The following is a 27,412-nucleotide window of genomic DNA, read 5'->3' as shown; positions in this document are numbered from 1 at the left end:
CTCCCTCCGCTCGGGGAGTGTTTCGCATTTAAACAAACACGGTCCTGACGAAGATGGCGGAGAGTTTGTAGAGGTGTAAAAGAAACTGTATTACTCAATGAAAGCGGCGGAGCCGGTGAGTTTTCTGCTGTTGGCTGAATGTTTTGATACCGCTCTTCTTAAGTTTTGAACTAGGCTAATGCTCGTGTGGTTTTAAAGGCGCACATTTGGCACAGAAGCAGTCGGTATTGCTCCGCTTCCGACCAAGCTGTGGGTTTAAGCTACCGTGATACAATGAACCCACATTACCGCTGTCTATCTGTAATGGGATGTTTAACGATATTACTGACTCAAAAACTGCTAATGAGGTGACGATAGCCGGGAGCTTGGCTTGGGGATGTGCAGTTCCTATCGGTGTTAGTGCTTGGTGGTGTTCCCATTATCCGCTGGCTGCAAAGTTTACGAGATACGGGCTCTCTGGTTCGCTTGTGTGCAATAGCATAGCACTTTATATTGAGCACTATGAGAGAACTGTGTGTGTCAAAACGCTTAACTTCATCTTTGAAGCACCGATAGACTGTGTTTATTTCCCACAATTCAACTGATTATCTTTGGACATTTTTGTTCTTCTTTTAAATAGACGCTCTGACTTGTGTGCAGTTTAGGTGCCACGGGGACTGCAGGATTTTTATGTATTCTCAGCCAACGTGAATTACACCTGAGCAGCTGTGTTTGGGGACAACATCACATTGATTTAGTTTATCGCTGGATGACTGTGGTAGAGTCTTCCCCATGGATGTAACTGATATAAGACACACTGGAAATGAGTGCAGTCCAAGTTTTGTTTCTTGCCTTCAATTTGCCTCACATATTGCAATAACAACACTAATAGCAATTTAATTCCTAGTTCTTAGGTATAATATGGGGGGAGGAGGGACTTTTAGAGAAGACGTCTCCCTGTCTTTATTGTATGAGGTTAACTGGCTGCAGGTCATGAGGACATCACTGTCCCCCAGTGCTGAGTGACAAACTTGAACTGGTCGCTCTGGTGAATCACCAGCATCTGTTATTTATCTGTGGCACTGTAGTGAAAGCAACTCTCCGTGCTTGTTCTGGTTGGTATAATGGTCCATCGTACGGTGATAAATTTCATAGCTGATCAATCATATTTAGCTAATGTATGTGCGAGAGAGACAGAAAGCGAGGGAGCTGGATGAGTTGTAGTGCAGGAGAGGAAGAGCACACTCAGGGTTCAGGTAGAGTCCACGCTGACTCTCTCCATGCATTTAAAGGTGAATGCTCAGCACTTCGTTTTTCAGGTTGCAGGAGGACATTCTTGGAGAACATGTTCATGTGTAGGCAGACAATGAGAATGCAAGTTAGTCATTCAGCAGAAACCTTTTGAGGTTTAGGTGTGCTGCCTGTCGCTCACTCAGCCCCGGGCACTCCCTGCACAGACTTTCAGGGATTTGCAGCTCAATGCTTTTTTTTTTTTTTTTTTTTTCCATGCGAGTGTCTGAAACGTTAAGGTATTATAATACTGAGGTAGGAATGCCCCCCGCTTATATTATTCAATGCATACTGTTCACTATATAAGCTGCAGTGTTTCAAACATGTGGGCATTACAGACGGCAATGAACAAGTGAGAACCATGCTTGTGTCAGACCTCAGCAGTCAGATGAGCTAACTGGTCTTTATTTTGAGTCTGATGGAATGCCATTACTCAAGTCCACATATGTGGTATTTTTGTAAGAGGTAGAATGACCACTGTGGGAACCTGTCCAATGAAGTGCTTCTGCTCATATTCTTGGCAAATGGAGCCCCCTGTCCCCCATTCTCTTCCCCTTTATCTACCTCTTTCTTTCTCCCTCACACAGGGTGTCAGGCTGCGTTAACAATGAATCAATCTTTGGGGGGATTCTTTGACTGCAGATGGGGTGAAGAGTGACTGGGATGCATGGCTTTCGCTCTTTGTCTGCCGGCCCCTGTGCTCTCAATAATTCATTAACTTATCACTTTTTCTTTTTCTCATGGGCCTGGGAGAAGCCTCTGTGTGGTGGCACACGGTGTGGTTACAGCAGAAAGTCCCATTGATAATGAGACTTCTACGTTTAACTTGTGCTACAGATATTCAAGGTTACACTCATAGAATTAAGGTTGGATGTCAAATAGATTTACATCCAGTTGATCCGATCAAAATGTAGAAAATGTCATTTGTGAGAAACTTTGACAGACTCTTTTTTTGCGTGAAACACAAATAATGCATCATGTGGACTGATGCTCAACATGTGGTTTGTATGGTTCAGAGAATACTTAAGTTTCTATTCTTCACTGTCTTGGTTGGAACTTAGTTTTTCACACTTCTTTTGATTGTTTAGTCAGGATGAAATTGGCCGTTGAAGTTTGGACAGCAGTAAAGAGTGGAGCCTGCTGCTGAGACACGTTTGATTACAGTCTGCAATCTGTCGGAGTCGAGCTGCTTTTTTTTTTTTTGCATCAGATATCTGAACACGTGACATTCTTGAAGTGTTTTGTCAGTCTGCTTGTGTCAAGAGAAACCGAGAGACAGACGTAAGAAGTTTCGTTTTAAGCAACCCACCAATCACTGGCGTGCTTTTGCTTCTATTTGAGATGAAGAGCTGTGTGGGTGAGCGGCGACTCTGAGAGGACTCCTGTTAACATGAAGAGCTGAAAGGAAAGCCTTATTGTTTCCACTAATTGAAATATGACTCCATGAGCTTCATAACGTGTTGTTAAGCAGCAGTTAAAGTAGTATTAGCCAAGAATACACTCCAGACGCTACCTCTGGAATTTCTAATTGAACTAAAAAGTACTTCTTTTTTTTTAATGAGCTTTTAATGTCATTTATTTCTGATGTTCCTCAATCTGCGTTCAAGTCCAGTTAGCTCTCAGCAGTTCTCCAGGATTCAGTCTGCTCTACACTGTGTCGACTTGACTCTGACTTGTTGTTGGTGGCTGTTTTACAACACACGGTTTCAGGACACAAAAGTTTCCTGTGGTCAGCTCAAGCCGTGTAAAACATCCCGTGAAGCCCTCACGACTCAAGGTCACTCAAGCGGAGACTCTGACTTTGTCCATCTCCAAGTGCACGTTCACGCACGCAACAGGTAGGTTTGCTTTTCCTAAGACCAATCACAGTGGAGCTAAATATAGAACACTGCTCAACGAGACAGTCGTGTTTCCACCGCTGAAATATTTACAACTAATTTGCCCAAACAAGTGAGAGTGAAACTGTGAGGCGATGGTTCACTTCTCAGAGGAAGCCAGAAAAGCCTTGAGTCCCTAGTCGAGCCGAGCGGTTTACACCCTGACTCTGTTTGAAGTCGCACATCTCATTCCTCCCCTCAGTCCCCTCTTCCTCAACTCTGAGGTAACTCCTCAAGTGTCGGGCTGGCTGCGGTGCCATATGTGAGCCATGCACACTTCTACAGGGCCAAGCAGGCAGCCTGAAGCAATCATTGCACCCAATTCTAGTTTATAACCAGCAAGGATTTGGAACTCTCTCTGTAGTCTTTGTTGATTGGTGGAAGGCAAGAGTTTATTAGGGAAGGGGGTGCCAAGAGCTTTGTCCCCCATCCCCCTTGCCCTTCCTCTTTAACTTCAACTCCCCCTTTAACTTTCGCTCCCCCGGCTGAAGAATGCTCGTAAACCAGGTTCACCTGAACAAGCCAGTGGGAGGGTTGCTCCTTGGCCTAGTTTTGTTACCATTGTAAAATGTTAGCAAGACCTTGTTTGTGTTTTGTTTAGGGCCCTCTTTTCATTAAAAAAAAATGCGGTGGGGGAGAGACAGCGAGGGTGAAAAAAAAAAAGTTTGGTTTGTGAGATAACTGCAACCAGATGCTCTCTCTGTCAGTTATACAACGTAAAGAGAGAAAAAAAGTGAGGCTGGTAAAGAGGAGAAGAGACGCGCTGTCATGGATGAACTTTTCAACTTCTACTTCTTCTTCATAGAAAAACTCCACCTTTTCCCTCTCTCCAATTTTCCTCCATTAAACAAGAGGATTGACATTGTGTGCAGGTTCTCTGTCCCACAACGCTTCCTGTGACCATCTTCACTCCTCCACATCCTGAAATTCAACCGTGTCCAAATGGTTGGTTGTGTGTATTTCCTTAGTTTACCTCGAGTATGTCTTTATTTCCCTCCACATCACCGAGATCGTACAGGCCTATGTTGGACCTCTTTGGCAGCTGGGTGGGGTTCCTGGGGTCTGCTTGGTACAAGAGGCAGCTGTGGCTGGAACAGCGCTGCAGATGTAAGTTGTAAGAGGATACGTACACAGATGTAGCCGTGCAAGCAGGGACAGGATGGGCACTGAATGGTAAGCCTTTGTTGTGTTTTGGCTGTTCAGTTACCTTGTCACAGTGTTTTAGGTGACATTTAGAAAACGGGTTCAAACATTTGAAAACTGCACTGTCTACGTGTAAACTGGAAATATGCAGGAGCTCCACGAGTTTTACCACGTAAACTTTACCGTCATAATTAAAATCCTTCAACGAGTGGTTGGACTACAACAACAATGGCCGACTCCCCAGGTCTGATCGTGCATCTGGCTGGACTCCCCGTAAACATTTTTCTGGAAAGGGAAGAATTTTTATAACAAAGTCACAGTGCCAACTACTGGCCTGGTGTGGATACTACAGTGCTTTTAGTGTGTGTGTTTTTTGTTTTTTTTGTTTTTCCTTGTTATTAAAATGTTGTCTTCTGAACCATTTTCATGTAGACGTGGCCTGAGCATCTCCCACCTTAAGCTCGCCTGTGCATTTTACAGCTTAAAAAAAAAAGAAGAAAAAAAAGAAAAGTCCTTCAGTGTGCAAACAAGCTCACAGTAAAGTGCTAGACATCATTAAGAGTTTCCACGAGTGAGATTGTTCTATTGCGTCTTTGAGTTGAGGGAAAAGTCAAGTTCTGAATGTCAGATTTCCAAGCCAGTGTAGAGCGCGCCAGACTTACAGCAGCATGTCAACACTGGCAAGCCATGTGCCAGATAATTTACTACCATCCCTCTTTTTTTTTTCTCCCATCACTCATATATGAGTTGGACTCATTTTGTCCCTCCTCCTCCCATTTCTGGATGAAGTCAAAAATGTTCCTTTCACCATTATTGCTCTTTGTTGTGATGACATCACTGCTGTGTATGTGGCCTGTCGTTAAGGCAACGCTCCAATCAAAAGGTTGCTGCTCTGGAGCTTACTGTTGTCCCCAGAATAGCCGAGCCAAAAGCAACCCTCCTGACACCGCTGCAAGCTCTGCACTGATGCTGTAGTTTAATATACCGACGAACACTGACCAACGTTGGCCATTACTGCTCCATAAATAAGGAGCTTTCATTGTTGCATTGAGTTAATGTGTTTTCATTTAATTTACCTGGATCTATTTCTGTTAAATGTAATCACTTCCTTCTTGTTTTAATGTCACTGTAACTTAGTTAATCCATCAGTGTGTGTTTGATTTCCAGTCTGTTCCTTCGTGAAGCACTTTGAGCTGCTTTTTATGTATGAAAGGTGCAAAGGTTTTTTTTTTTTTTTCAAACGTTCTGATCGTATGACGGAGACGGGTGAAGTAAAAGTTTCTCTAAACGAAGAACCTCATGAGAAGTCTTCACTGACATTACTGCTGCCCTCCCATCTTCACATAAATGAGGGAAAATAAAGAGTCAAACAACAAACTGATATGAATGTAAAACATTTCCTGTGACAGACAGGCACATGCAGTATTGGAATAATACGTGCAGTGAAGGTTAGATTTAAAGCTGCAACCTCCCTCCAGTGTTCAAAAAGGAAGACGATGCAGATGTGCAGCACCTCTCGTGTCATCTTGAAGCTGGCTGCAAAAGACAAGAAATCCCCAGTGACTCCGATAGACTGTATAAAGAATGAACCACACAAATTAGAGCGCCCCCCTCTGACTGAATGCTGTATAAGACGGGACGTGGGTGAAACGCATGTCAGACTCTTTTTGTTATCAAACCCCGTTTCATCATGATCGGGATTATGATGCCAGTTTATGTCCACGTCCTTTCTGAGAGTTTTCTCTTGGAGTACTCACGGTGCTGTGAAAAGGTGGAGCACGCCATGATTGACAGCTCTCTCCCTGCGGTGTGCAGAGGGCAGCAGAAAAGGCTCGCTGCCTGTTCATAGATGGATGAAAAATGTGAGCGTGCCAATTGAAGAATGTAATCTTGATAGAAGACGTTTGTTTCGTGGTGAACACCCTGGGAGATATGTGATACTCAGATTTGCTTTCCTGGTGATCGGACGTGTAAATCCTCCGCTAAAGTACAAACAACTGTGGGCCGATGGATGGGAGAGTTTTGGGGCTCATTCTGACATTGTTATCAGGAAGTGGAAAAAGAGAGAGAGATGTAGGTGTTACATTTTTTTGCAGTGATTCCTCAAATGCAGCGATCAAACACTTAATGACACATACAGTATGATGTAGATGGTTCGTCACTGGAAAGGAAAGGACTACTCAGAGTGCTTTGACGCCGCAGGCCACTCCTACCCATTCACACACTCATGACAGAGACCATCAGTACCAAACATTCCCACCACACAAGATGAAGCAGCGGGAACGACTTTGGGATGAAGTGTGCGAGGACGCATGGGACACGTGGCTGCAGGAGCTGGAGATCGAACCCTCAGCCTCATCAGGCTGCGATGACTAGACTCCACCAAGCGTCGTGTTTTGACACTGTTGAGGGTGACAACGCTTGTTGTGATCCATGCAGCACACTCCACTGCTGAACGCCAGAGAGAGAACTGTTCAACTGTACTCTAATGAAATGCTGTTTGACTGGTGAGTAAACCTAGTCGTATCACATACCTGCTGTGAAACTAGATATGCTGATATCGGCCTATCGGCTGGCTGGTTGGTCGGCCCATCTTTACATGCACCATGTGTGAGCACTGAGCAGTTGGATGAAGTCTGCATCATCACTTGTGTTACATCACAACAGTAAGGCTCCATGTTCACGACGTGCTCAGATTAAATTTAAAGATCGTTTTGATCATTATCTTAAGTCTTTGGGAAATATATCATCTGCCATGAAAACAAACAACAGAAGCATTGATAAAGTTACACAGTAGTGAACGAGTGTTATTACTGTGTTTAGCCAGCAGAGCTTCAATAATGTCACATTTGTTGTGGAGAGGTTTTTTTTCATCGCTCTATACGTCCAATGACACGACTTACAAAACAAAAAGATTCAACAGAAGAAATATCAGGTCTCTCGCTCTTCTGGACTGTTGACAGCTCTGCTTATACAAAAAGTCTCGAGTGAAACAGAAACTATAAGCAGTCCATTTTTAACTTCTGCCCAAAACAGTAAATGCATGCTCAAAACTCTGAGCTCAAAACTCAGACTCTAACTATGATGGGTACAAAAGGCTGATTTCTGATTTGGGGTCCAAACCACATTTTGAGACAAGTGTCACTCAAACTGTAGTTTGTGTTCTTGAATTTCCCTCGGGATTAATCAAGTATCTTATCTAGTTAAGCTAAGAGAGGATTGTTTTCGACCCGAGCACTGATCAGGCTGACGAGCAGACAGCAGTATTGTTCATATTGTCCACACCTCCAATCCAATCGTGCTGAACTCTGGGGACTGAAGAGACTGACTGTTGTTCTGTCTTCATGTAATGACGTGTGTTTCTGTGCTCTAACCAGGAAAAAGACGTTTAAAAGCAGAGAGCTGCACTCGTCCTTCGCTTGCTCCCTTACAGCCTGAGAGACGTGATTAGCAGTACGAGCTTAATCACTCAGCAGATGGGAACAGAGTGCAGTGTCACCAAGACAAAAAAAAAACACACACACACCAAACCCACGGTTGGATTATGGCTCAGTGTGTGCACGCGTGTTTGTGTCCAGAACAGAGACACTGTGAGGATTTGATTCAAGCACAGCACAGCTCCTTTCTCTCTCTCCTCTTTGACTTCTTTGTCTCTTTCAATACTTGATCCTGCTGACCCCTGCGTCCCTCGTGTCCTCCTCAGTCATTTAAACACACTTTTAACAGGGTTAACCTGAAACTGAGCAGAATGTGCTGGGCATCATATGACGGCTCTGTGGATGAAAGAAGATAAAAGTTTTCGGTTTATGATCTTTTAATAATGGGGAGCGACAAACTAAAATAATCTCCTTATGAACAGTTTCACACATTTCTGGATTGCTTGTAGAGACTTGTCAAATTGTTTTGCATTTTGCCGTGGTAAGCGCTTCACCTCCCTGGTTGAAAAGCAAACGGATTGATAGTTTTCTGAGAGCCGTGCTTCCCCGCGTACCTCCTCTCAGGAATCTTTTTCACCTCAGCTCCGTCAACACATGGAGCGAGCCAGGCGAAAGAAAGGAAAAGGAGTCGTAAGGGGGAAAATGGGAGATGGGAAGGGTGGGGGGTGCAGTTGTGAAACTGGCGTAAGACCATCTTTTGAGCGGAATTCTTTGCAGGGGTCAGAGTTCAGCCGCTGCAACGTAGCGCCGTGATGGCTGAGGAAAGGTGAAATGAAAACCACGGTAAACTTTTGACCCCGGCGCAGGAGCTCTGCAGGAACGCCCAGCTCTGGCGTGGTGGAACAGAGCCCGCTCTCTTCCTGTGTTTACTCCACCAATCCAACAGGGACGGTGGGGAGAGGGGGGAGGGGCGAGGGAGCACAGAGAGGGAGGAGAGAAAGACGCGAGGGAAGGGGGAAAATCATCGGAGCTGCGCTGCGGTCTGAAAATGAATAGCAGTTTTCACATTTGAGAGTGGCACATTTGAATTGTGAACACACACACACGCACACAATCTATATCAAATGGAGTTGACTCCATTTAGAAAAATGATTGAAGACATTCCAATGGCTGACATATCTTTCCCCTTGATTATGTGGCTATAGCCGATTTTTCATTGGTCGCAGGTGCAGACATGCGTGTTATCAGCCGGGCGGCGTGGACGCTGAGCAGGCCACGGGGCTCTGGCTCTCCAGATAAAAGGCTGCTTAGCCGTTGATTAATGCACTCATTTCCATAATATTAGCCTTGTGTGATCACCGCCTGCTTTCAGCGCGGCTGTTGTGGTCTCCTTATAGAATGATGTCGCGTTCTCCCTTTCATCACCTCTCCATAAACACATCCAGCTCATAGAAGACGAAAGCATGTTGAGAATCAGTGCTGCTTCTGCGAGCTGAGGGAGCAAGTTATACATGAGCCCGAGTCGCTCCTCTTCTCTCTCTGTTCTTTGTCCATATTAATGACGGATTGTTAAAGAAGATGCATGTGAGAGAAACACACACACACACACACACACACACACACACACACACACACACACACACACACACACACACACACACACACACACACACACACACACACACACACACACACACACACACACACACACACACACACACACACACACACACACACACACACTCTGACTCTCTCTGTGGAATCTGCCATCCCTTTGTTTCCTCCTTCATTTATTTCCCTGCTTTCTCTACACATTGCAGTCGGTGAGTTGTGTGCGATGGTCGAGGGCGGGGAATGTTTTTCCTGTGAACACAGTTCCTCTTTGCTTTGAACGCCCGTCTCTCTCTCTCCCTCTCTCTCTCTCTCTCTCTGACATATTTATCTATGAACATCATGCACACTACACATATGAGGAAAACAACACCAGGACAGACAGCTGCCTGCTGCTTTTATCTGGTGTGCATTAATGTTCGTGCCTCTGTCAGAGCAGAAACCTCCTTCACACTGACAACATACAGCAGTGTGTACGCTTCGTATGGGAAACTTTTGATGAGGGCCCGACCAATATGGGATGTTTTGGCCAATACTTCAACAAGGCAAGAAAAATGATTCTGACACCATTATATCACCACCCATCTTTCTTAGATCTGTCCTCCATCTTTAGATATTGATACCAACGGAGTTCTCAAACACTTGTTTTAAAATGACAGACAAATGTCTGAAACATATTATTATTATTAAGTGTGACTTTTACAACCAGTAATGTGATTTCAATATTCAATACTATCGATAAATTCAATTTTCTTTTCCTACAAATCTACAGTTGATTTAGCCGAGGATCCAGAGAGGAACAAACGACATCATTAAGTGCAAAAAAAACGACTTTAAGTCCGATCGGAGCGACAGGCCGAGCCTTTTCTAAAAAGTGATTCACTTTAATATATCGTCATCAATAACAACTTCAACAGCTGTGACTCCACACATCAGCTGTGACACGTCCTGTAGTGAGGAGTATGGGCCCCACATATCCCATCATGCTTTGCAGGACTTCATGTTTTTAAAGTTTAGTAAGTTTGTTTTTAGAAAAAGATTCTAGTGACATACGCTGAAGGTCCGGAGACGTTTTACTTGAATGAAACCTCGTAAAAATATCTCCCGTGAAATAAGCCGATGACTGTCCATACGTGTCAGGCTCTACTTTGAATCTATCGAACCTTTTCCACGTTTATGTTTTATCCTTGATCATTTGATCAGATCTTTAGAAAGAGACTTCTGATGGTTTCCACACACTCCCGTGCATGCTCCTGTCCGCGTGCGTTTCCTCTTCCCTCGACTTTCTTCCACTCTGAAGTGCTGCTCGTCTTTCTGCTGGAGACGCTGGGCTGCCTCGCTGTCAGTGTGGAAGCTTTTCTAATGCACACCTTTTATGTTTCTAAAATCCTCTCTCATTCACACACGCTAAACATGCGTCGACTTCCTCCCACTCCTTGAATCTCATTCTCCCATCTAACCCTCTGACTCCAGTCTAGTCCCACTTGTGCCCACTTCATCAAAATCATGTGTTATGTTGGCAGAGATCGTCACTAACAAGGCTGCTTTCAACTCCATGAATAATGTTGACTTCTGGAAATTGTCTTCCCTCTAAAAATTCAGGGGGAATCCCCGAAACGTCTCCATGATAAATGGCTGCTCCACAAAGTCAAATTAGGTTCTTAATAGAAGCATATGGCTCGGCTAATGTTTTCAATGAGGGCTTTGTTTTTGATGCCGTTGAGCGAGGGTAGAAATGTGAATGGTTATTGGTCACGGTGTGGAGTTTAACAGCACGGACGGTTCAAGCCGTGGTGAAGTACACACTCATAGTGTCTCAGATATGTATAAAACAGAAGTGATCGCAATATGAAAGTCCCGTGTAGACGTCGCATGTCTCAGCATCACTGACTCTCTGAGGTGTAAGGAGCAGTACGTTCCTGCGTCATCAGCCAGCAGTCCATCTGACCATGGAGGATGTTTAAAGATTCATCAGGAAATGGTTTATTGAACAGGTTTAAAATCACAAGTGGGTGTCAGTAGAACAAGTTTCTAACATCAAGGCAACTGGAACAAGTGTTCCACTTCATAAAGTGTGTGTTTAACATCCAGTGATTATTTGATGAATGTAACTACGCATAAATTTAAGCACATGAAGACGCACGGCTGAGGAGTCGTCACGGCCTCCAAGCTGCACGCCTGTTCTTTCTTCACTGAAGGCTTTGAGGACGGGCTTGGTGTGAGCCGGGTGTTCACTTTGAGCTGTGGGTGGAGATGTTCTTTGAAGTTAAAAAAAAAAACAACAAAAAAAACAGGAAGTCATTCTTTCCTTTATGTTTCCTTTTTGCTCTTGAAGTTTCAAACTCAAGTGGACACCTTTTTGTTACTTGATCACCTTTCCTCTGCTGTGACTGTGTGGGCTGTTGATTCTTTGGTTTGTGTCTGGAGTCAATGTAAAGAAAAATAAGTTTTGTTTTTTTTAAGTGTGGGGACATTTGCCTTGGCTGTGATTTTTGGGTCTCTCTAATGGCGTGTATGTGTGCGCTCCACATTGTCAGCTCTTTGTTTTGGAGAGGCCGGTGTTTATGGTGGGGCCTGCCACTCATTGTCTCAAGGAGCTCAGATTGCAGGCTTTATTTTAGGCTGAGAAGGAATGTCATCCTCACTATTCTGGTCCTGACTGATCGACTGGCCTCCAGCCAAAACTCACTCCATCCAAATGATGCGTTTGCTCGATTAAATCTTTTTGTTTAGGCACGTTCCTAGTGGTGAAGTTAAAACAGCCTTGACAAGCATCAGAGCCGCTCACTATAAGTCGAACCTGTTCCTCATTGCTAGATATAGTAACTCTGGGGACTTTAAGTACTTGTTTTGTGACACCTCGTTGTCATGGGAGTGGTTTTAATGAGACTATGAGGAAGGAAAGTCCGTCAGAGCGCATCAGCAGTGTAAAAGAGAAGGCTTCTGTCCCTTCACTCCTCACTGTTACTGATGAGCACGTTCAAATGAAGTTAGGATGCACTTTGCTGCTCACAGATATCAGTCTATAATGTTATTCAGCTCCAGCCTCGAATTCAAAGCTTAGCCAAGTAGCAACCCCGCTGTTTTCTCCGACTGCAGGGTTATCATGCCGCCAGCGTCCCTTCTTCTGTGAAATGTGTCTGGTAGTTTAAAAGAGTGCATACGACTTCAATCAAGAGTTCAGAATGATTCATCAGCGGGGCGCTGGTGGCCTTGTGTACAGAGGTTGTTGGCCTTGAAGTGGGCGGCCCAGGTTAGAATCCAGCCTGTGGCTCCTTTTCTCTCTCTCTCCCTGATTCCAGTTTCTGTCATGTCTCTCAAACAAGCAAAAAATGTTATTGGATGTAGTGGAATGATTTTGATGAAGAGACACAGCAAGAGTACGAAGCGATTTTCGATCAGTCTAAACTGAGGCCGTTCATTAGTCATTACACAGGTTCATGTTTCTTCACCTGTGAGTGGGCGGAGGACAGATTCTGACGATAAGAAAGGATCAAACTGAAATGTTTGATGAATGATAAAAGATCTTCTCACATGTTTTTTGGTTTTTTTTTTTAAACTGTAGTTTCTATGGATTTTCTTGTTTGTCTTGTTGTTTTGCTGCAGCAGCATGAAAACACTTTAAATGATCAAACGTTGTTCGGTCAGTTGACAGGAAGGAAGAGCTCGCTCTGTTTCTCTGCGTTGAATAATTCAGCTGCAGCATTAGCTCAGTAGCAGCCAGACGTTTAGGGCTGATGTGATCTGTGGTGTAGGCACGCACACGCACACACACACACATACTCTCTGTTGGCAGAGTAGATAGCTGTATAACTACTGTGTTGTGTGTGTGTGCCTGCAGTAAGTGGGAGTTGGACTAATGGCTAATAAGACTGATCCTGAATGAAAGAGAAAGAGATCCCGAATGTGCTCTTACATATATATTCTTTTTTTTTTTCTTCTGTATTTTACAGAATTTATTCCATGAGCAGGGTGATTGTTCTTAGATTTCATAAAGGAAAGAACATCTGACGGGCTTATCTGTGGCAGTAGGATTACGGTGCTAAAGGTCACCTGTTCAGGGATCAGTTTGTACCCAAACACTGAAGAACCTCACATGTCCTCTTCCTACAGCCAACAAAAAAAAATCACAAATATATGATATGCTAATGTTGTACTGCATGTGTTTTTTTTTTTGGGGGGGGGGGGGGGGGGGGGGTAAAATGCACTCAGATGTTGACGTCCAGCTCGAGAGATTCCTTTCTGTTGCTTTGGTGAGAGCTTACTCTGATCAGAAAACACGAAACCCCAGCGGGCCGTCTCTCCGCGGCGGCGTAAAGAACTGAAGCCCGTGGACTCTTTGAGCGAATGATTCTGAGCACGTGTGTTCAGATTATTTACACACCATCAAATACTGAATACGCTCATTTTGTCTCTGCCGGACACACGCTGTCATAGGACGGGGACAGCGCGTTGATAAACCAAATATGTAAATGGCGTGGATGAGTGGCCACATTTCCAGGAAAGGGAAGTGATGACGCAGGGGGAACAGGCTGGAGGGAGGACACAAACAGGATGCTATCTGCTGTGGCTTCCTGTGCAATTTTAGAAGTACAGTTTTCCCATGAATTTATGTGAAAGCAAAACGTGCAAAGACCTCCTCCTCCTCCCCCCCTTCCCCCTCTGCTTATTTTCAAAGAACAACGCTTCTATTATCAGGTCATGTTTAGATATCCAGGAATTGAAGAGAAGGCCACAGCACCTGACCTTTTTATTTCCTCTGCATGTTTACAGGAGATGTCGAGGCTCTGAAGACCCTGGATGGAGCTTGACTGGGTCTTGTACTGGTTAAGGTGAGACTCCAACACACACCCATGGTGGACAACAAAAACGACCCATTCTGACCATGTTGGCAGCTGCCGTTTGTTTTACCTGGCAGTTGATTGAGTTCCTCAGAAGAAGAGGAGTCAGGGCGGTGGCAGAGTGCCAGGCCTGTTGAGACTCATCCGTGGTTTAGGTGAGCTGCTGCTCAGAATCTCTCACTGACTCTACTATACAAGTAGTGAGTGCTTGGATTTTCAGTTTGATACATCGCCAAACTTCGACGCTGTGAGATACAAACAGGAGCACAAATGAGACGTACTTCTGTGAAACATGAAAAGACATTTTGAAATCACTTGAACACAGATGTTTGCTGCAGGTTAAATGTAATCCTGGGACTCCAAACTTTTTTTTTTTTTTTTTACCCCCAGACAGAATAGCAGCATACTTTGAACTCTGTTTTCAGCACTGCTCCTCCAGGATTTCACCCGATATTGTGCCCGGTTTATGAAAGACCCCTCGAAGCCCCTTAGCTGTGCTGTTTGTCTGTTTTAGGACGTTGAGGTGATGATGTCGTCTCTCTCCACGGCTGCAGAGGTGAGCCTTAGGACAGAAAGCGGGGGAAGGAGAGGAAGGCTGGGCAGAGAGAGTTGCAGCCAGGCAGATTTTTAGAGAGAGGTGTTAAAAGGGAAACAGACAAGAAGCATGCAGTGCAGATTTATGATGCAGAAGAGTGTGTGTCTGAGACTCGGTGCGTGCTTCTTGTTCCGTAGTAGTGGTGGTAGGTGACTGCACTTGCATGTCCCAGCCTGCAGTTCTGAAGCAGGAGTTGCATAACGGCTTCCATTGGTTCGACACTTTTCCACTCTGGAATGAGCTCACTGTATTTAAGAAGGCTTGCGTGCGCACATACTGTACACGCATGCAGACACAAAGTCCAGGAGAGAGCTGTAACAGAACAATCTGCTGTTGAAGCTTTGTGTGCGTCTCTGGGAAGGGAATAGGAAAGAGCGGTGACCTTAGACAGCGTCTACAGAGGTTTCCTTTAACATGAACTCTGAAGGGGGGGTCAGACACAGGGCAATGCCAGAGCAAGAAAACAAGGGCAGGGTCCCCCAGCCCAGGATTGCTACACCCAGAGAGGGAGGGAAGAAGGGAGGGGTTGCCACAGGATGGTATGGGGGGAAAAACAGTAAAAACCCATTGGAAGAAAGAGCGGATGTCGCCTAGTATGGAGAGTGGAGAGAAAAGGGAATGTGGAAAAGTTCTTACTATTTCCTGAAATCCGCTGTGGAGCCTTTCTGGATTCTATCCAGGCTCCACTATGCAGTTAGTATTCTCTCCTTGTGCAGTCCCAGTCAGTCTGACAAAGAGGCTTGCTGGTGAATACGCTCCTTGCTGGTACAGTAGCTCCAAGGACTCATCTCTCTGTGTGACATGCCTGAACGTGTAAGTGTACAGGAAATTGTTGGAATTCTAACGTGTGTTGCCGCTTGCTAGCAAGCAAAGAGTGGTATCCTTCTCATGAGCAAGGCTGTCTGAACGCGGGATGACCTGTAGTCCCCCCCCCCCCCCCCCCCCCCCCCCCCCCCCCAGAGGCTCCAAATCACTACATCATCATCAGTCGCTCCTCGCTGTGGAACAGATGAGGTTTCACTCTCATCAAGCACTGAGCAGGAACCAAAGGCTGCTTTGCTAACTGGACAGTCCAATATCATAAAACTGTCGGTATCCACAATCTACTCTTCCGCTTTGAAAATCATTTATTAGCTCAACAGCTCTGGGAATTTATCCATTTTATTTCAAATTATGAAGTCCAAGTTTGCCTGAATTAGCGATCATGCCTTTGTGGACCTGGCAAAGAAACAAGAGCTTATCCTTTTGATGTGATTTGACCTTTACAGAAAGACAATATTAAACCGCACACCTAGTTAATTCCCTTTTAATCTGTTGGTCCACTTCTATAGCGTTAACGTAAGTGATGTCTGTGCTTTCAGGTGCTGATATGCGCTGAAGATGAGTGGCATAGGAGACAACTCGATGGAGCCGCTGTGCCCCGACCGCAAACGTAAACTGTCCACCTGTGACACACCGGGCTTAGGGTGAGTACAGTGTCCGTACCCGTTCACTTTGTGGTCACTTCCGTCCTGCTGGCCTCGTGTAAAACAATCCCACCCATCTGCTTCAAACGTGTGCCTGCCGATAATAAAGACGTGAAATATTCTGAGCCCAAGCTGTATGGCCCACATATGGACAGGGCATGTGGAGGTGAGGTTGTCATGGCAACTTGTCTAATCCCCTTGGCTCCCTGGCAGGTGTGACAAGCGTCGGAGGGAACAGGAGAGTAAGTACATCGAGGAGCTGGCTGAGCTCATCTCTGCCAACCTCTCCAACATCGACAGCTTCAACGTCAAGCCTGACAAATGTGCCATCCTGAAGGAGACGGTGAGACAGATCCGACAAATCAAAGAGCAAGGTACGACACTGTCCAAAACTACACGCACTCCTCATCATAGACTTTTCCTCAGTGTTTGTTTTGAGCAGTACTCAGAATAAAGAAAAGTACCCCGCTGCAGGACAGATGAGGCCAGTGATAAAGTGGAGTGTTTGGTTCACGGCCAGGCGGCCTCAGACCAGCAGCCAGTTTGGCTGATTGTATTGCGCAGGGTAAATGAACACCAGTAATTGAGACCAATGCTGGGTGGTCATGGCTCAAGGCTGTGACTGAAAGCGTGTCTCTGTCAGTGCCAAACCCTGCCTCTCTCTAGGAGACTGGTGGGTGACACTGGTGACTCAGAATCGAGAGATTAGAGAGAGAAGCTACAATCCTGCAGATTTGGGAGGATTTGGTTCATCCAGGGACATATTTTCTTTCACCTTTTTTTTTTTTTTTTAAATCTCATTTGAGATTAGATCTTCAAGGTCAAGTTGAAGGGAAAAAGAGCAATCGTGTTGTGATCTCCCCAGAGGGTCACAGGCGTCATAGTAACAGGATAGAAAATGATAAACGATCTGTCTTCTGTTTCTTCTCTGCTCTGTTTCGTTTTCTACTTTAAAACACCTCTTCCCATCCATTGCTGATACATTGCCATTCGTTTGCATTTCATTGTCTCTGTCACTTTGTATGTTAGTCACAGCCTCCTCTGTTCTTTTTGATCATGCCGTTAATTCAGTTTGATATGGACCTAAATTCAGTGTCACGTTATTTTGTCGCCGAGCTTAGCGCCGCCGATGACCCTGCTATATAAAGTGGTATCTAACAAAGCCTCAAACACATGCTGATTTTAAAAATAGAATGGCATGTTAAGCATGCGTCCATGACTCATGCTGCCATCTGCTGGCCAGAAAAGGCATTTATTTCTCTGAACTAAGCAGGCGGCTCCCTCAGCCAATCAGAGGGAATCAATGACAGGCCAGGATGAAACGAAGTGATGAAAAATGGCATGTTCAAGACAATACTCAAAAATGACACGTGGCCTAAAACATTCAAACTGTTACACATGCTTGTGCACTTTTCAAAGTGAAGCTCACTGTCACTAATTTGTGTTCGGTAGAAAGGCATTTCCTGTTGAGTTGCGCAGTGGAAGTACAAAATAAACAAACATATTTATGTTGTTAAAATATTCTGAACCCGCCTTATCTGTCCTCAGGAAAGAACTCTTGCAGTGACGACGACGTCCAGAAGGCCGATGTGTCCTCCACTGGTCAAGGAGTTATTGACAAGGATCATCTGGGACCGCTGCTCCTACAGGTCAGCCTGGGGACAAGCAAAACAACATGAATCACTATGTTCAACGAGGGATTAGCTCTCCTTGCTCATGGAAGGTCTCAGCTGGTTTTGAGCTGGAAAGAACTGTCATTAAATGAGGTTTACATGTGAATATTAATAAGTATATTTTTTATTCTTCATTTGACTCTCTTGCTGTTCTCAGGCCCTGGATGGCTTTCTGTTTGTGGTTAACCGAGAGGGCAGCATCGTATTCGTGTCAGACAACGTGACGCAGTATCTTCAGTACAAGCAGGAGGAGCTGATCAACACCAGTGTGTACAACATCATCCATGACGACGACAGGGAGGAGTTTCACAAGAATCTTCCTAAGTCCAATGGTGAGACATCTGTTCCTACATAGTTGAGAGCTGTTAAGTTGTTTTAAAACTTACTTCAACATGTGCTGTCATCAAATCCCTTATGAACACCTGAATGCTCTGAATCAAACTAGGTCACCTGTTCACCTCTGCAATTACTCTCCACAGCACCCAATGGAGCATCGTGGGGTGCAGAGGCACCACGGCAGAAGAGCCACACATTCAACTGTCGTATGCTGGTGAACTTTGTTCACGGCCAAAGTCATGGGATGTCAGAAGAGCGACCCGGAGGCCAGCGATATGAGGCCATGCAGTGTTTTGCCCTCACTCAGCCCCGGGCCATGATGGAGGAAGGAGAAGGTAAAGTCATCATTAGCATCTGTCACAACGATCATTTTTTATTACGTTTTTTTTTCCTTATGATAAGACGTGGGGGGGGGGGAAGGGTCAAGTGTGTAACAAAAGTTTAAATACTATTATACATGTAGAAGATGATTCATCCAGCAGTCACACAGTCAAGCTATTTTAAATTACACACTGACTTTACCTGGCTTACTTTGTTTACATTTCTTCCACTGGGTTTTTATTTGAACTTAAATGTTGCATATGAAACGCATCTGTAATATTTAAGAGATACAGTTTTTTCCTCCTGTTTATCCAAAGTGTGAATTCACGTTGTGTCGTCTCTTCGCTCAGATTTGCAGTCCTGTATGATCTGTGTCGCTCGACGTATCATTGCGGTAGAGAGGACGGAGAGGTTTAGCACTCGCCATGAACTCTCAGGTAAGTTTCTAGTTTCTTATGTGGCTCTTAACTGAATTGCTTGAATGTTTTATACATGTGAAGAGATGTTTGGAAACTTCTCTGTTTTCGGATGCACTGCTGCGCGGATGATGTGTACTTAACCTTCGAGAAAAGTTACAGTTTAGATTTCTCAGTCCCTTATTTCACTACTGTTATGGAATTATGACCGATCAATGATCAATAGCCATGTCATTCATCTACTGCAGATATGCACACAATTGATTTCTCCATCATAGTCTCATAGGTATTTTTTGCCTTCCCAATCAATTATCTTCCTTGTAATCCCTTTGTTGCAGGTAAACTCATTGAAATAGAACAGCAGAGCTCTCCTCACACCACCATGCGTCCAGGCTGGGAGGACCTCGTGAGGCGCTGCATGCAGATGTTCCTCCATCGAAGTGAGGGACAACCATGGTCCTACAAACGCCACTATCAAGACGGTAAATAACTCTGCCACACTACCATCTAACCTCCACTCACACTGTCGCTGCCAAAAAAGTACAACAGCAGACATTGACATTATAAAACACGTCACGTGTAAAGGTCGACATGCTCTAATTACAGGGAATCCAGGCTTGACAAAGACATGATCTATGTAAGAATTGTCTGGAGGGCAGGTTTAGCATTGTCTAGGAGGCAGCCATCACAAAACCATACAATGAATGTACCAGGTGACCTTGTGTAAACTTTTGGTATGTGGGACACAGCCTTTATTTGATGAATGTGAGGCTGAAACGAGCAATGAGTCACTCAACTCCACCGTTTGATTTCACAAAGTTGTACACAGGGCTGTTTTTAAGCCCATCCCGCCTCTTGAAGGGTTGTTATGCCGACAGGCTACATGGCAGTTTTATATGCGATCATTACAGAGCAGCACACGTACAGCCACGGCGTGAAACCTTAGCTAAAACTAGCATCTTCTCACGGCTGTTTCCTGACAATTTTTTCAACCTTTTTCTGTGTCAGTGTTACGTCCCATTGTAAGCCAATTGTGGGGTCTTCTTTTTGTCCTTCTCTCTACTCTAGCTTTCCATACTGGTCATGCAGAGACCCCACTCTACCGCTTCTCCCTCTCTGATGGCACCCCAGTCACAGCCCAGACCAGAAGTGACCTCTGCAGGAACCCCAACACCAATGAACCACACTCGTTTCTCTCCACACATTTGCTACAGAGGTGCAAATACTCTTTCAGTAACAATAAGCCTGAGTCATTTTTCCTCCGTTTGAGGATTGTATTCTCTTTGTTGTTTATTTTAGTTTGTAATATTGCCATTGTTTCTTTGTAGGGAACAGAATGGTTACCGTGGGAACCAGGGGGGAGGTATGAGACCTCCTAACATGGGAGTGAACAATCCTAATCACCAGATGAACATGGGCCCAGGAGGTGGAATGGGCATGAACAGGGGCTATGGCATGGCTGAACAGGGAAACCTAGCTCAAAGAGGAGTACCCCCCTACACGGGGGGCAACCGCATGAATTCCATGAATCAGATGAATTCCATGCATCAGATGAATCAGATGAATTCCATGCATCAGATGAACAACGTGGGTCAAATGAATCAGATGAATTCAATGCATCCAATGAACTCCCCAATGAACTCCATGAACCAGATGGGGCCCATGAACCAGATGGGCCACCATGGCATGCATCAGCAGCATCACCAACATCAGCAGCAGATGGGTCCGTTCCATGGAGGTGGAGGTGGACCAGGGGGCTATGGGATGGGAATGACGAGTCCTCCTCAAGTCAGTCCAGGGATTAGCGGCCCCCCGCACAACGTCATGGGCTCACCCAGGGTCCGAGGAAGCCCCAAGATGGGTGCCAGCCCTTTCTCTCCTGGAGGTATGCAAACATGTTCTGTTATTTTTGTTGGGCCTTTCGCCTTTATTGATAGGACAGCTGAAGAGAGACAGGAAATCTTGGGAGGAGGGAGTGGGGGATGATGTTAAGCAAAGGGCAGAGGTTGTTTTGGAATCTAAGGGCTCTTCGATGAGGACTTTAGCCTTTATTTAGGGGGCTCGCTACCTAACCAAATAATATATCTGTTGTTGTGTCTTTTGCAGGTATAAACTCTCCCATGAGCTCTGGTCACCCTAGTAACTCTGGAGGAGGAGGAGGAGGCACCACCTTCTCCAGCAGTTCCTTAAACGCCCTCCAAGCCATAAGTGAAGGAGTAGGGAATCCCATGTCCTCCCCCCTCACCTCTCCCCCTCCCCACAAGCCTGACAGCTCTCCAAGCATTAACTCCACCAATCAGGCAGCAAGTGGTCCCTGTAAACCAGGCCTCCCAGGATACTCTGACTCCAAAAGCCCGGGCATCTCACTCGGGGCTGGAGGAGAGCAACTGTCCCAGCAGCACCCACATACCCCAACCAGTGAAGGCCCTCCAGACAAGCCGGACAGCCAAGTGAACAGAGAGGCAGGTCAACTGGCAGCAGAAGCCAACCGACGAGTCCCTGACAGCAAGAGCCACAAGAAGCTTTTGCAGCTCCTCACTTCCCCCACCGATGAGCTGGTGCCACCAAATCACACAACCAGCTCTGGGCCAGGCTCAACCCCCGAAGCTAAGGACGGAACGACTGGTGTCACCAGCCCCTCGTCTTCAACCGGAGTGTCCTCATCCACGGGAGGAAATGCGAGTTCTGCGCCCTCCTCTGGTGGCACAGGGCATTTAACAAGCCAGTCACTGCAGGAGAAGCACAAGATCCTCCACAAGCTGCTGCAGAACGGAAACACTCCAGATGAGGTGGCTCGGATCACTGCTGAGGCCACTGGGAAGAGCAGCCTGGATTCAGGGGCGCCCGAGCCAGGACCTGCAGCTGCTGGAGGGGCAAGGGGGTCGGAGTCGAAGCAGGAACAGCACAGCCCTAAGAAGGAGAAGCCCCACGCCCTCCTTCACTACCTCCTCAATAAGGATGACTCCAAGGAAGTTGTTGATGTCAAACCAAAACTGGAGGACCTGGAGGGGAGAGGTGCACAAGGTGCTGGGGTCACCAGCTCAGACACTCACTGCATGGATGGAAAGGTCAAGATGGAGCCATCTGATGAGGTAAGGAGCCTCATCAGATGAACTGCAGTTTAATATACCGAGGGGAAAATTGTGTCCTAATATTTTTCTGTTTTGATGGTTCAGGCGGAGACGCTGGAGACCATTCTGGGGGTCCCAAGAAATAACAGTGGCTTCTACCCTGAACCTGACTCGAGAGCAGGGAAGGAGGTTGGAAACAAACCGGGAAATATGCCAGACAGTTTGCATGGTAAGTCAGCCTACTGTCTAATTTGTCGTAGCAGCATCTGCATCCGTTGTGTTAGATAGTTGTACTATGTCTTGCATGATGGATCTCAGATCACACTGTAGATGTTTCTCAGTCAGAAGCACTTTTTTTTTCATACTCTTTAGATGGGGAAAGAGGCCCCTTGCCTCCAGTCCAGCGAGGTGCCTATCAGAGAGCCTTGTCCATGGATGCCAAGCCCATGGGTGGAGTGGGGCTGGCTGGGAGAAGGAATGTACCCTGTCCCACGTTGATCAAACAGGAGAACATGGATGCTCCGATCAGACAAGGCTTCCCTGGAGGCATGAATGCATGTCCAACACGAGGCAATCCAATAAGTGAGTTGATCTTTTATCCATTAGTAAGACAAGAAAAGACAATGTGCTTCCAACTTAGTCTGGAAAGACAGAAACCGAGGTACAGTGCCCTAACACACTGATGACTCACTCAACGTTTGTGTTTTTCTTTATTGTTTTTCAGGAGCTATGGGCAGGGCAATGGGAATGCCCCAACGCCCTCCAATGTCAGGGCCAGGAGATTGGGGTGGGCCTAGGTCCAGCAGCAGTCCAGTCACTGGACCAGGACACCCTGGTATGGGTCGCACTGGTCCAATGAGTGGATCCATGATCAACCGCTCCAACAGTGTACCTGGAAACACAAGGTCTATGCTCCAGCAGCAACTCATGGACATGGGTATGTCATTTATGTATTTGAATCTGAATCATTTTCTGTTGATTGAATGGTAAACTTTTTTGGGGGGGTTTTAAACTTAGTAGTGATCAAACATACACTGCCACTCAACTCTGCAGGTACCAACGAAGCCAATATGGGTGTGACTCGTTTTGGTGGACATGGGCCCCTACCTCAGTCCCCCTCCTGGCCAGACTCTGCCATGTCTGTGGACAGACCACATGCTAATACAAACAGGTAAACTTTTCTCACTGGTCCAAACTGTATTTCTGGCATTTTACTCATATGCAGATGTTTTTGCGTTTTAACCTTGTTTTTACCAGGAATACTCCCATTGAGAGACATAATCCTGAACTTGTGTCTGTGATCTCAGCCTACTCTTCTTAATGTAATTACATGCTGTGTTTTTAGGGATCAGTTTGGGCGTCCTCTCGAGGAGCTGTTTGGGCCCCTCACTTGCAGCGAGGGCCCGAATGAGGAACGGGCACTTCTTGACCAGTTGGATTCTTTGCTCAATACTGCTGATGTCATCGCTCTGCAGGAGATAGACCGAGCCCTTGGCATCCCTGAAATAGTAGGCCAGGTACAGAGCACACCCAAGTACACATTTTGTAATTGACACACTTATTGTGTTTACGGGTTATGGAAATGCTTGCCCTAATGTTGCACGGGCCCACATTACCTTCACTTTAAGTTCTTTGAAGTTATGAAGTAGATGCACAACATGGAAAGGATTAACTATAGTGCTATGGGTAAACCACAAATTGTTCAGAGGTCCAGAATAACACAAAATCACTGCAGGCTTGTAGTTTTTCTTCACTGCTCTCCATATGAAACGGTGCTTAGTTTTTTGTAGCTTGTTGGCAGCCAGTGGTTTAATAGCATAAATTCTCTAATACTCATATTGCAACTTTTCTGTACTCTAGAACCATGGACCTGAAGGCCATCAGCAGGGCCCCGATCAAGGCCAGGGTCAGTGTCCACCATCAGAGTCTTTCCCTAGACCGAACTCCTCCTTAGGTGTGGACCAAAAACCCAACTACAACCAAGGCTACCCAGGCCCACCAGGACCCTCAACCATTGGTATGCAGCCTGGTTATGGAGGAACCCCAATACAAAGCCAGTCTCCTGGAAGCTTCAACCCCATGATGAATCAGATGGGCCAGGCTGGAGGCTTCCCTGGCATGACTAACATGGGTAACCCCCGTGCTAACATGATGCGGCCTCGCATGATGACTGCCACCAAGCCTCTGCGACTGCAGCTGCAGCAGAGACTGCAAGGACAGCAGGTGATCCCTCACAGAATAATGATAATGAATGATTTGTTGTTATATCAGGTACAGAAGGTGAACTTGTGTCATCGAAGTTTGTGGCTGTAAGGTTTATTGAAAAAAATAAACCTTTAAAAAAAACGTAATACTAACCAGTCTCGTCTTATCTGCCAGTTTATGAATCAGACCCGACAGGCCATGAAGATGGAACATGCCCCCGGAGGAAACCCTGCCATGCATCCAGGCATGCAACCTGGTATTCAACCTGGCATGCAGCCTGCAGGCATGGGCAGTCAGGTATGTAGGCTGCACTTTTTTTTCCACATTCATTCCAATTACACTTGACTCTTTCATGGCATCAATCCAGACACCAGTGTTCTTGATTTGTTGAGTTAATGCTTAAGTTTTGATGTGTTTCAGCAATCTGGTTTCCTGAACGCACAGATGATGGCTCAGCGCAGCAGAGAGATGATGACTATGCAGATGAGAAGGCAGCGGATGATGATGCTGATGCAGCAACAACAGAGGCAGGAGCAGGGGGCACCAAGAGGCTTCAGCCCACCTCCAAATGTCACGGCACCAGGGGGCATGGAGAGTCCTATGGGAGGCCCCCCCATGAACCAGCCTGGACAGCAAGGCTTTAACTATGGAGGAAACTATGGTGAGTTAATCGAGACGGAGCTTTGAATATCTGTCTCCTGGATCACACCCCCATGACTCATCTCTTTCTTTGTTGTACTTTCAGGGATGAACCAGCAGGGGGACCCATCATTCATGGCTCCAGGTAGCAGCCCACCAGGAAACATGATGCAAGGACGAATGGGAGGTCCTCCTCAGAATAACATGATGCAGGGAATGCAAGCCAATCCACAGGGAGGGCCCATGTACCCCTCAGGAGAAATGAAAGGCTGGCCACAGGGTGCCATGCAGCGCAACAAGTATGTAACAAGTAGCTTCTGTGAGCTAAATGATTAGCAACATTTTAGCGCCATACCCAGAGAGGCTTATCCATAGTAAATATTTCTTAAGGTTTCTGAGGGATATGGTTGATCATAATCTTTTGTTTTTTTCCAGCACATATCCCCAGCAACAGTTCCCCCAACAGGGCAATCAGGGCCAGTTTGGACCCATGATGATGAACAACGCCATGGGTGGACCCGGGCCAGTAGCGGGTACTGGACAGATGGGCCAAATGCCGGGCCAAATACCGGGCCAAATACCGAGCCAGATGCCAGGACAGAGGCAGGGCCAGATGCAAGGCCAAATGGGCATGAACCCCATGGGGATGGGTAGGATACCAATGGGACCTGATCAGGTAAATAACAATTTCACATGTGTCATGGCAATATTAGAGGAAAAAAAGGGATTTATAACCACCAGAAAGTATTGCACATTTCATTATCTTTCTGTCTTTGCAGAAGTATTGCTGATAAACTGTGGCCAACGACAGATTCTGGAGCCTGACAGCTGTGGCAGAGTGGTGTTAGCCCCAAAAAGAGGTGGACCTGAACAAACTCACAAGTATAAAGAGGAGGATTCTCCAGAATAACACTTGATGCAGGAGACACAGAACAACCGAGTGTTCGTGGAGAAAGAGAAATATGCGCTGAGCATCATCTCCAACTGACACCACAAATACTGTTACCTTGTTATGGCGATGCACAATATCACACACAAATAACAGTGTGTGCTTCTGCATGTTTGTGTGTGTACACGTGAATGACCCAGAGCCATCAGGAAGGGTTCGGTGTTACAGCAAGGCTGCAGAGCAGGACTATGGTACAACTGTGGTGGCACTTTACCTGGAGGCTTCTGTGTGAAATTAAGATTGATGCAATATTTCTTCGTCATTACAGCCTTACAAGAGATTCAATGCCTTCATACCTATGGGTTCTTTTATCTTTCTTATGCTTTGGATGCACCCCATTGTTGAAGTCATTGGAATATAAGCACACAGTTTTCTGTCATGCAGATTGGAGCAATAAGTCTTGCCTCTATGCTTTAGACTGTAACTGAGCATCATAACCCATTTTTATTAGCAAACGAATGGTACTGCAGTATTAGATGTCTCAAATGTCCTCTGTGAATATGAATTGTAAATATTCGACAAAATATATCAAAAATGCTTTTTAAAGGCCCATAATTGCACAATGTATGAGACCTGGTTGTATTTTTGTGTCCCATAGGTCAATAGTACTGATTTCGTTCATTTGCTTTTTGTTATGCCTTAGCAAATATAGCAGGTGTGTTTGGATTTTTCCTTAACTTTTTTTTCTCTTTTTTTTTTTTTTTGAATGCTGTATTTTCAAATTTTCCAAAAAGTCATTCATGTTTTAGCGAGGCACTTTTTTCTGTGATAGGTATCTGATGAGTTGAAGATTTGAGCTTTCTGACAGTCGGAGGTTTTATTGGAGGGTTGTGGACGAATGATGAAATGTTGTTGGGTTTCGTGTAAGCTGAGCTGTTTTTTTGGGGCTTTTTTTTTTTTAAATATGCAGTACAGTGATGACAGAGTCACACACTCCTCAGTTTACTGACATGCCTGGTTCTCACAGTGTTCTCCCTTCTCACTAGCTCCTTTTTCAAGTGTTTTTTTTTTTTTTTTTTTTTTTTTTTTTGCATCTTCTGACTGTTTTTGTCAACTTACTGAATCTACCTTTCAACATGCGCAATCCAAAGATACTTTTCCATGTCTTTGTATAGTTTCTGAGGTTTCAGGTGTACACTCTTAATGCTATGTGTTATATTTGTGTGATGGTAAATGGGTACATATCATGGATTTGTAAAAGTGTATGATGGTTATGTACTGGAAGCACGAGAGGATGGGGTTAAGTTGTTCCACAGTGAGGAGCTACCACTGCAGCGTGGAGAGGACTGGACTAAGAGCACAACATTTGAACATCTGGATGAAACCTGTTGTGCTTTAAAAAGAAACACCAATGGAAGGAAATCCACCTAAAGACATATCAATAACAATTTTTTCAGGAAACAACTTCATTGTGTGTCCAGATTTTATCACTTCATGCAAAGGAGTTTTTTTCTAAAGTTCAAATGAAGTGCAAAATGGGGCAAAGTGATCATGCGGTTAGTTTTTGTTTTTCTTTGTTTGGAAGATAAGCTGTCATTTTACAGGTTGTATATTAACAGATTTATTCTGTCGATGTTGATATTGATGTAAATACAAATTTCTATTTAAACACCCTTGATTCTG

At 45.3% G+C, this 27,412-nt stretch overlaps 1 protein-coding gene across 2 annotated transcripts; it reads left to right on the top strand.

The window, feature by feature from the left end:
* On the top strand, positions 1–27,398 carry ncoa3 (nuclear receptor coactivator 3). Of its 2 annotated transcripts, XM_079340959.1 has the most exons (23): positions 1–115; positions 14,051–14,109; positions 16,075–16,179; positions 16,393–16,553; positions 17,728–17,828; positions 18,010–18,184; positions 18,332–18,523; positions 18,860–18,946; positions 19,264–19,407; positions 19,994–20,141; positions 20,254–20,810; positions 21,032–22,017; positions 22,102–22,225; positions 22,369–22,578; positions 22,721–22,933; positions 23,050–23,167; positions 23,342–23,513; positions 23,857–24,219; positions 24,376–24,498; positions 24,622–24,862; positions 24,947–25,139; positions 25,276–25,516; positions 25,620–27,398. In XM_079340959.1, exons 3-23 carry the CDS (start codon positions 16,094–16,096, stop codon positions 25,629–25,631), a joined length of 4,647 nt encoding a protein of 1,548 aa, XP_079197085.1. In that variant the 5' UTR covers positions 1–115; positions 14,051–14,109; positions 16,075–16,093; the 3' UTR covers positions 25,632–27,398. The 2 variants fall into 2 exon arrangements, with proteins under 2 accessions (XP_079197085.1, XP_079197086.1); XM_079340960.1 differs by lacking the exons at positions 1–115; positions 14,051–14,109 and adding an exon at positions 14,209–14,273.
* Positions 27,399–27,412: the final 14 nt, after the last annotated feature.

Source organism: Symphodus melops, assembly GCF_947650265.1.
Source record: "Symphodus melops genome assembly, chromosome: 4".
NCBI lineage: Eukaryota > Metazoa > Chordata > Actinopteri > Labriformes > Labridae > Symphodus > Symphodus melops.
Note: the sequence above shows the minus strand (reverse complement) of the source record. Positions and strands in the feature narration are given on the sequence as shown.

What these genes read in the sequence shown, in the direction of transcription:
- ncoa3 (XM_079340959.1), top strand. Translation starts at nt 16,094, where the DNA reads ATGAGTGGCATAGGAGACAACTCGATGGAGCCGCTGTGCCCCGACCGC. An exon ending in TATGCCAGACAGTTTGCATG is followed by an intron (nt 22,226 to 22,368) that starts GTAAGTCAGCCT and finishes CATACTCTTTAG; the next exon opens with ATGGGGAAAGAGGCCCCTTG. An exon ending in CCACATGCTAATACAAACAG is followed by an intron (nt 23,168 to 23,341) that starts GTAAACTTTTCT and finishes CTGTGTTTTTAG; the next exon opens with GGATCAGTTTGGGCGTCCTC.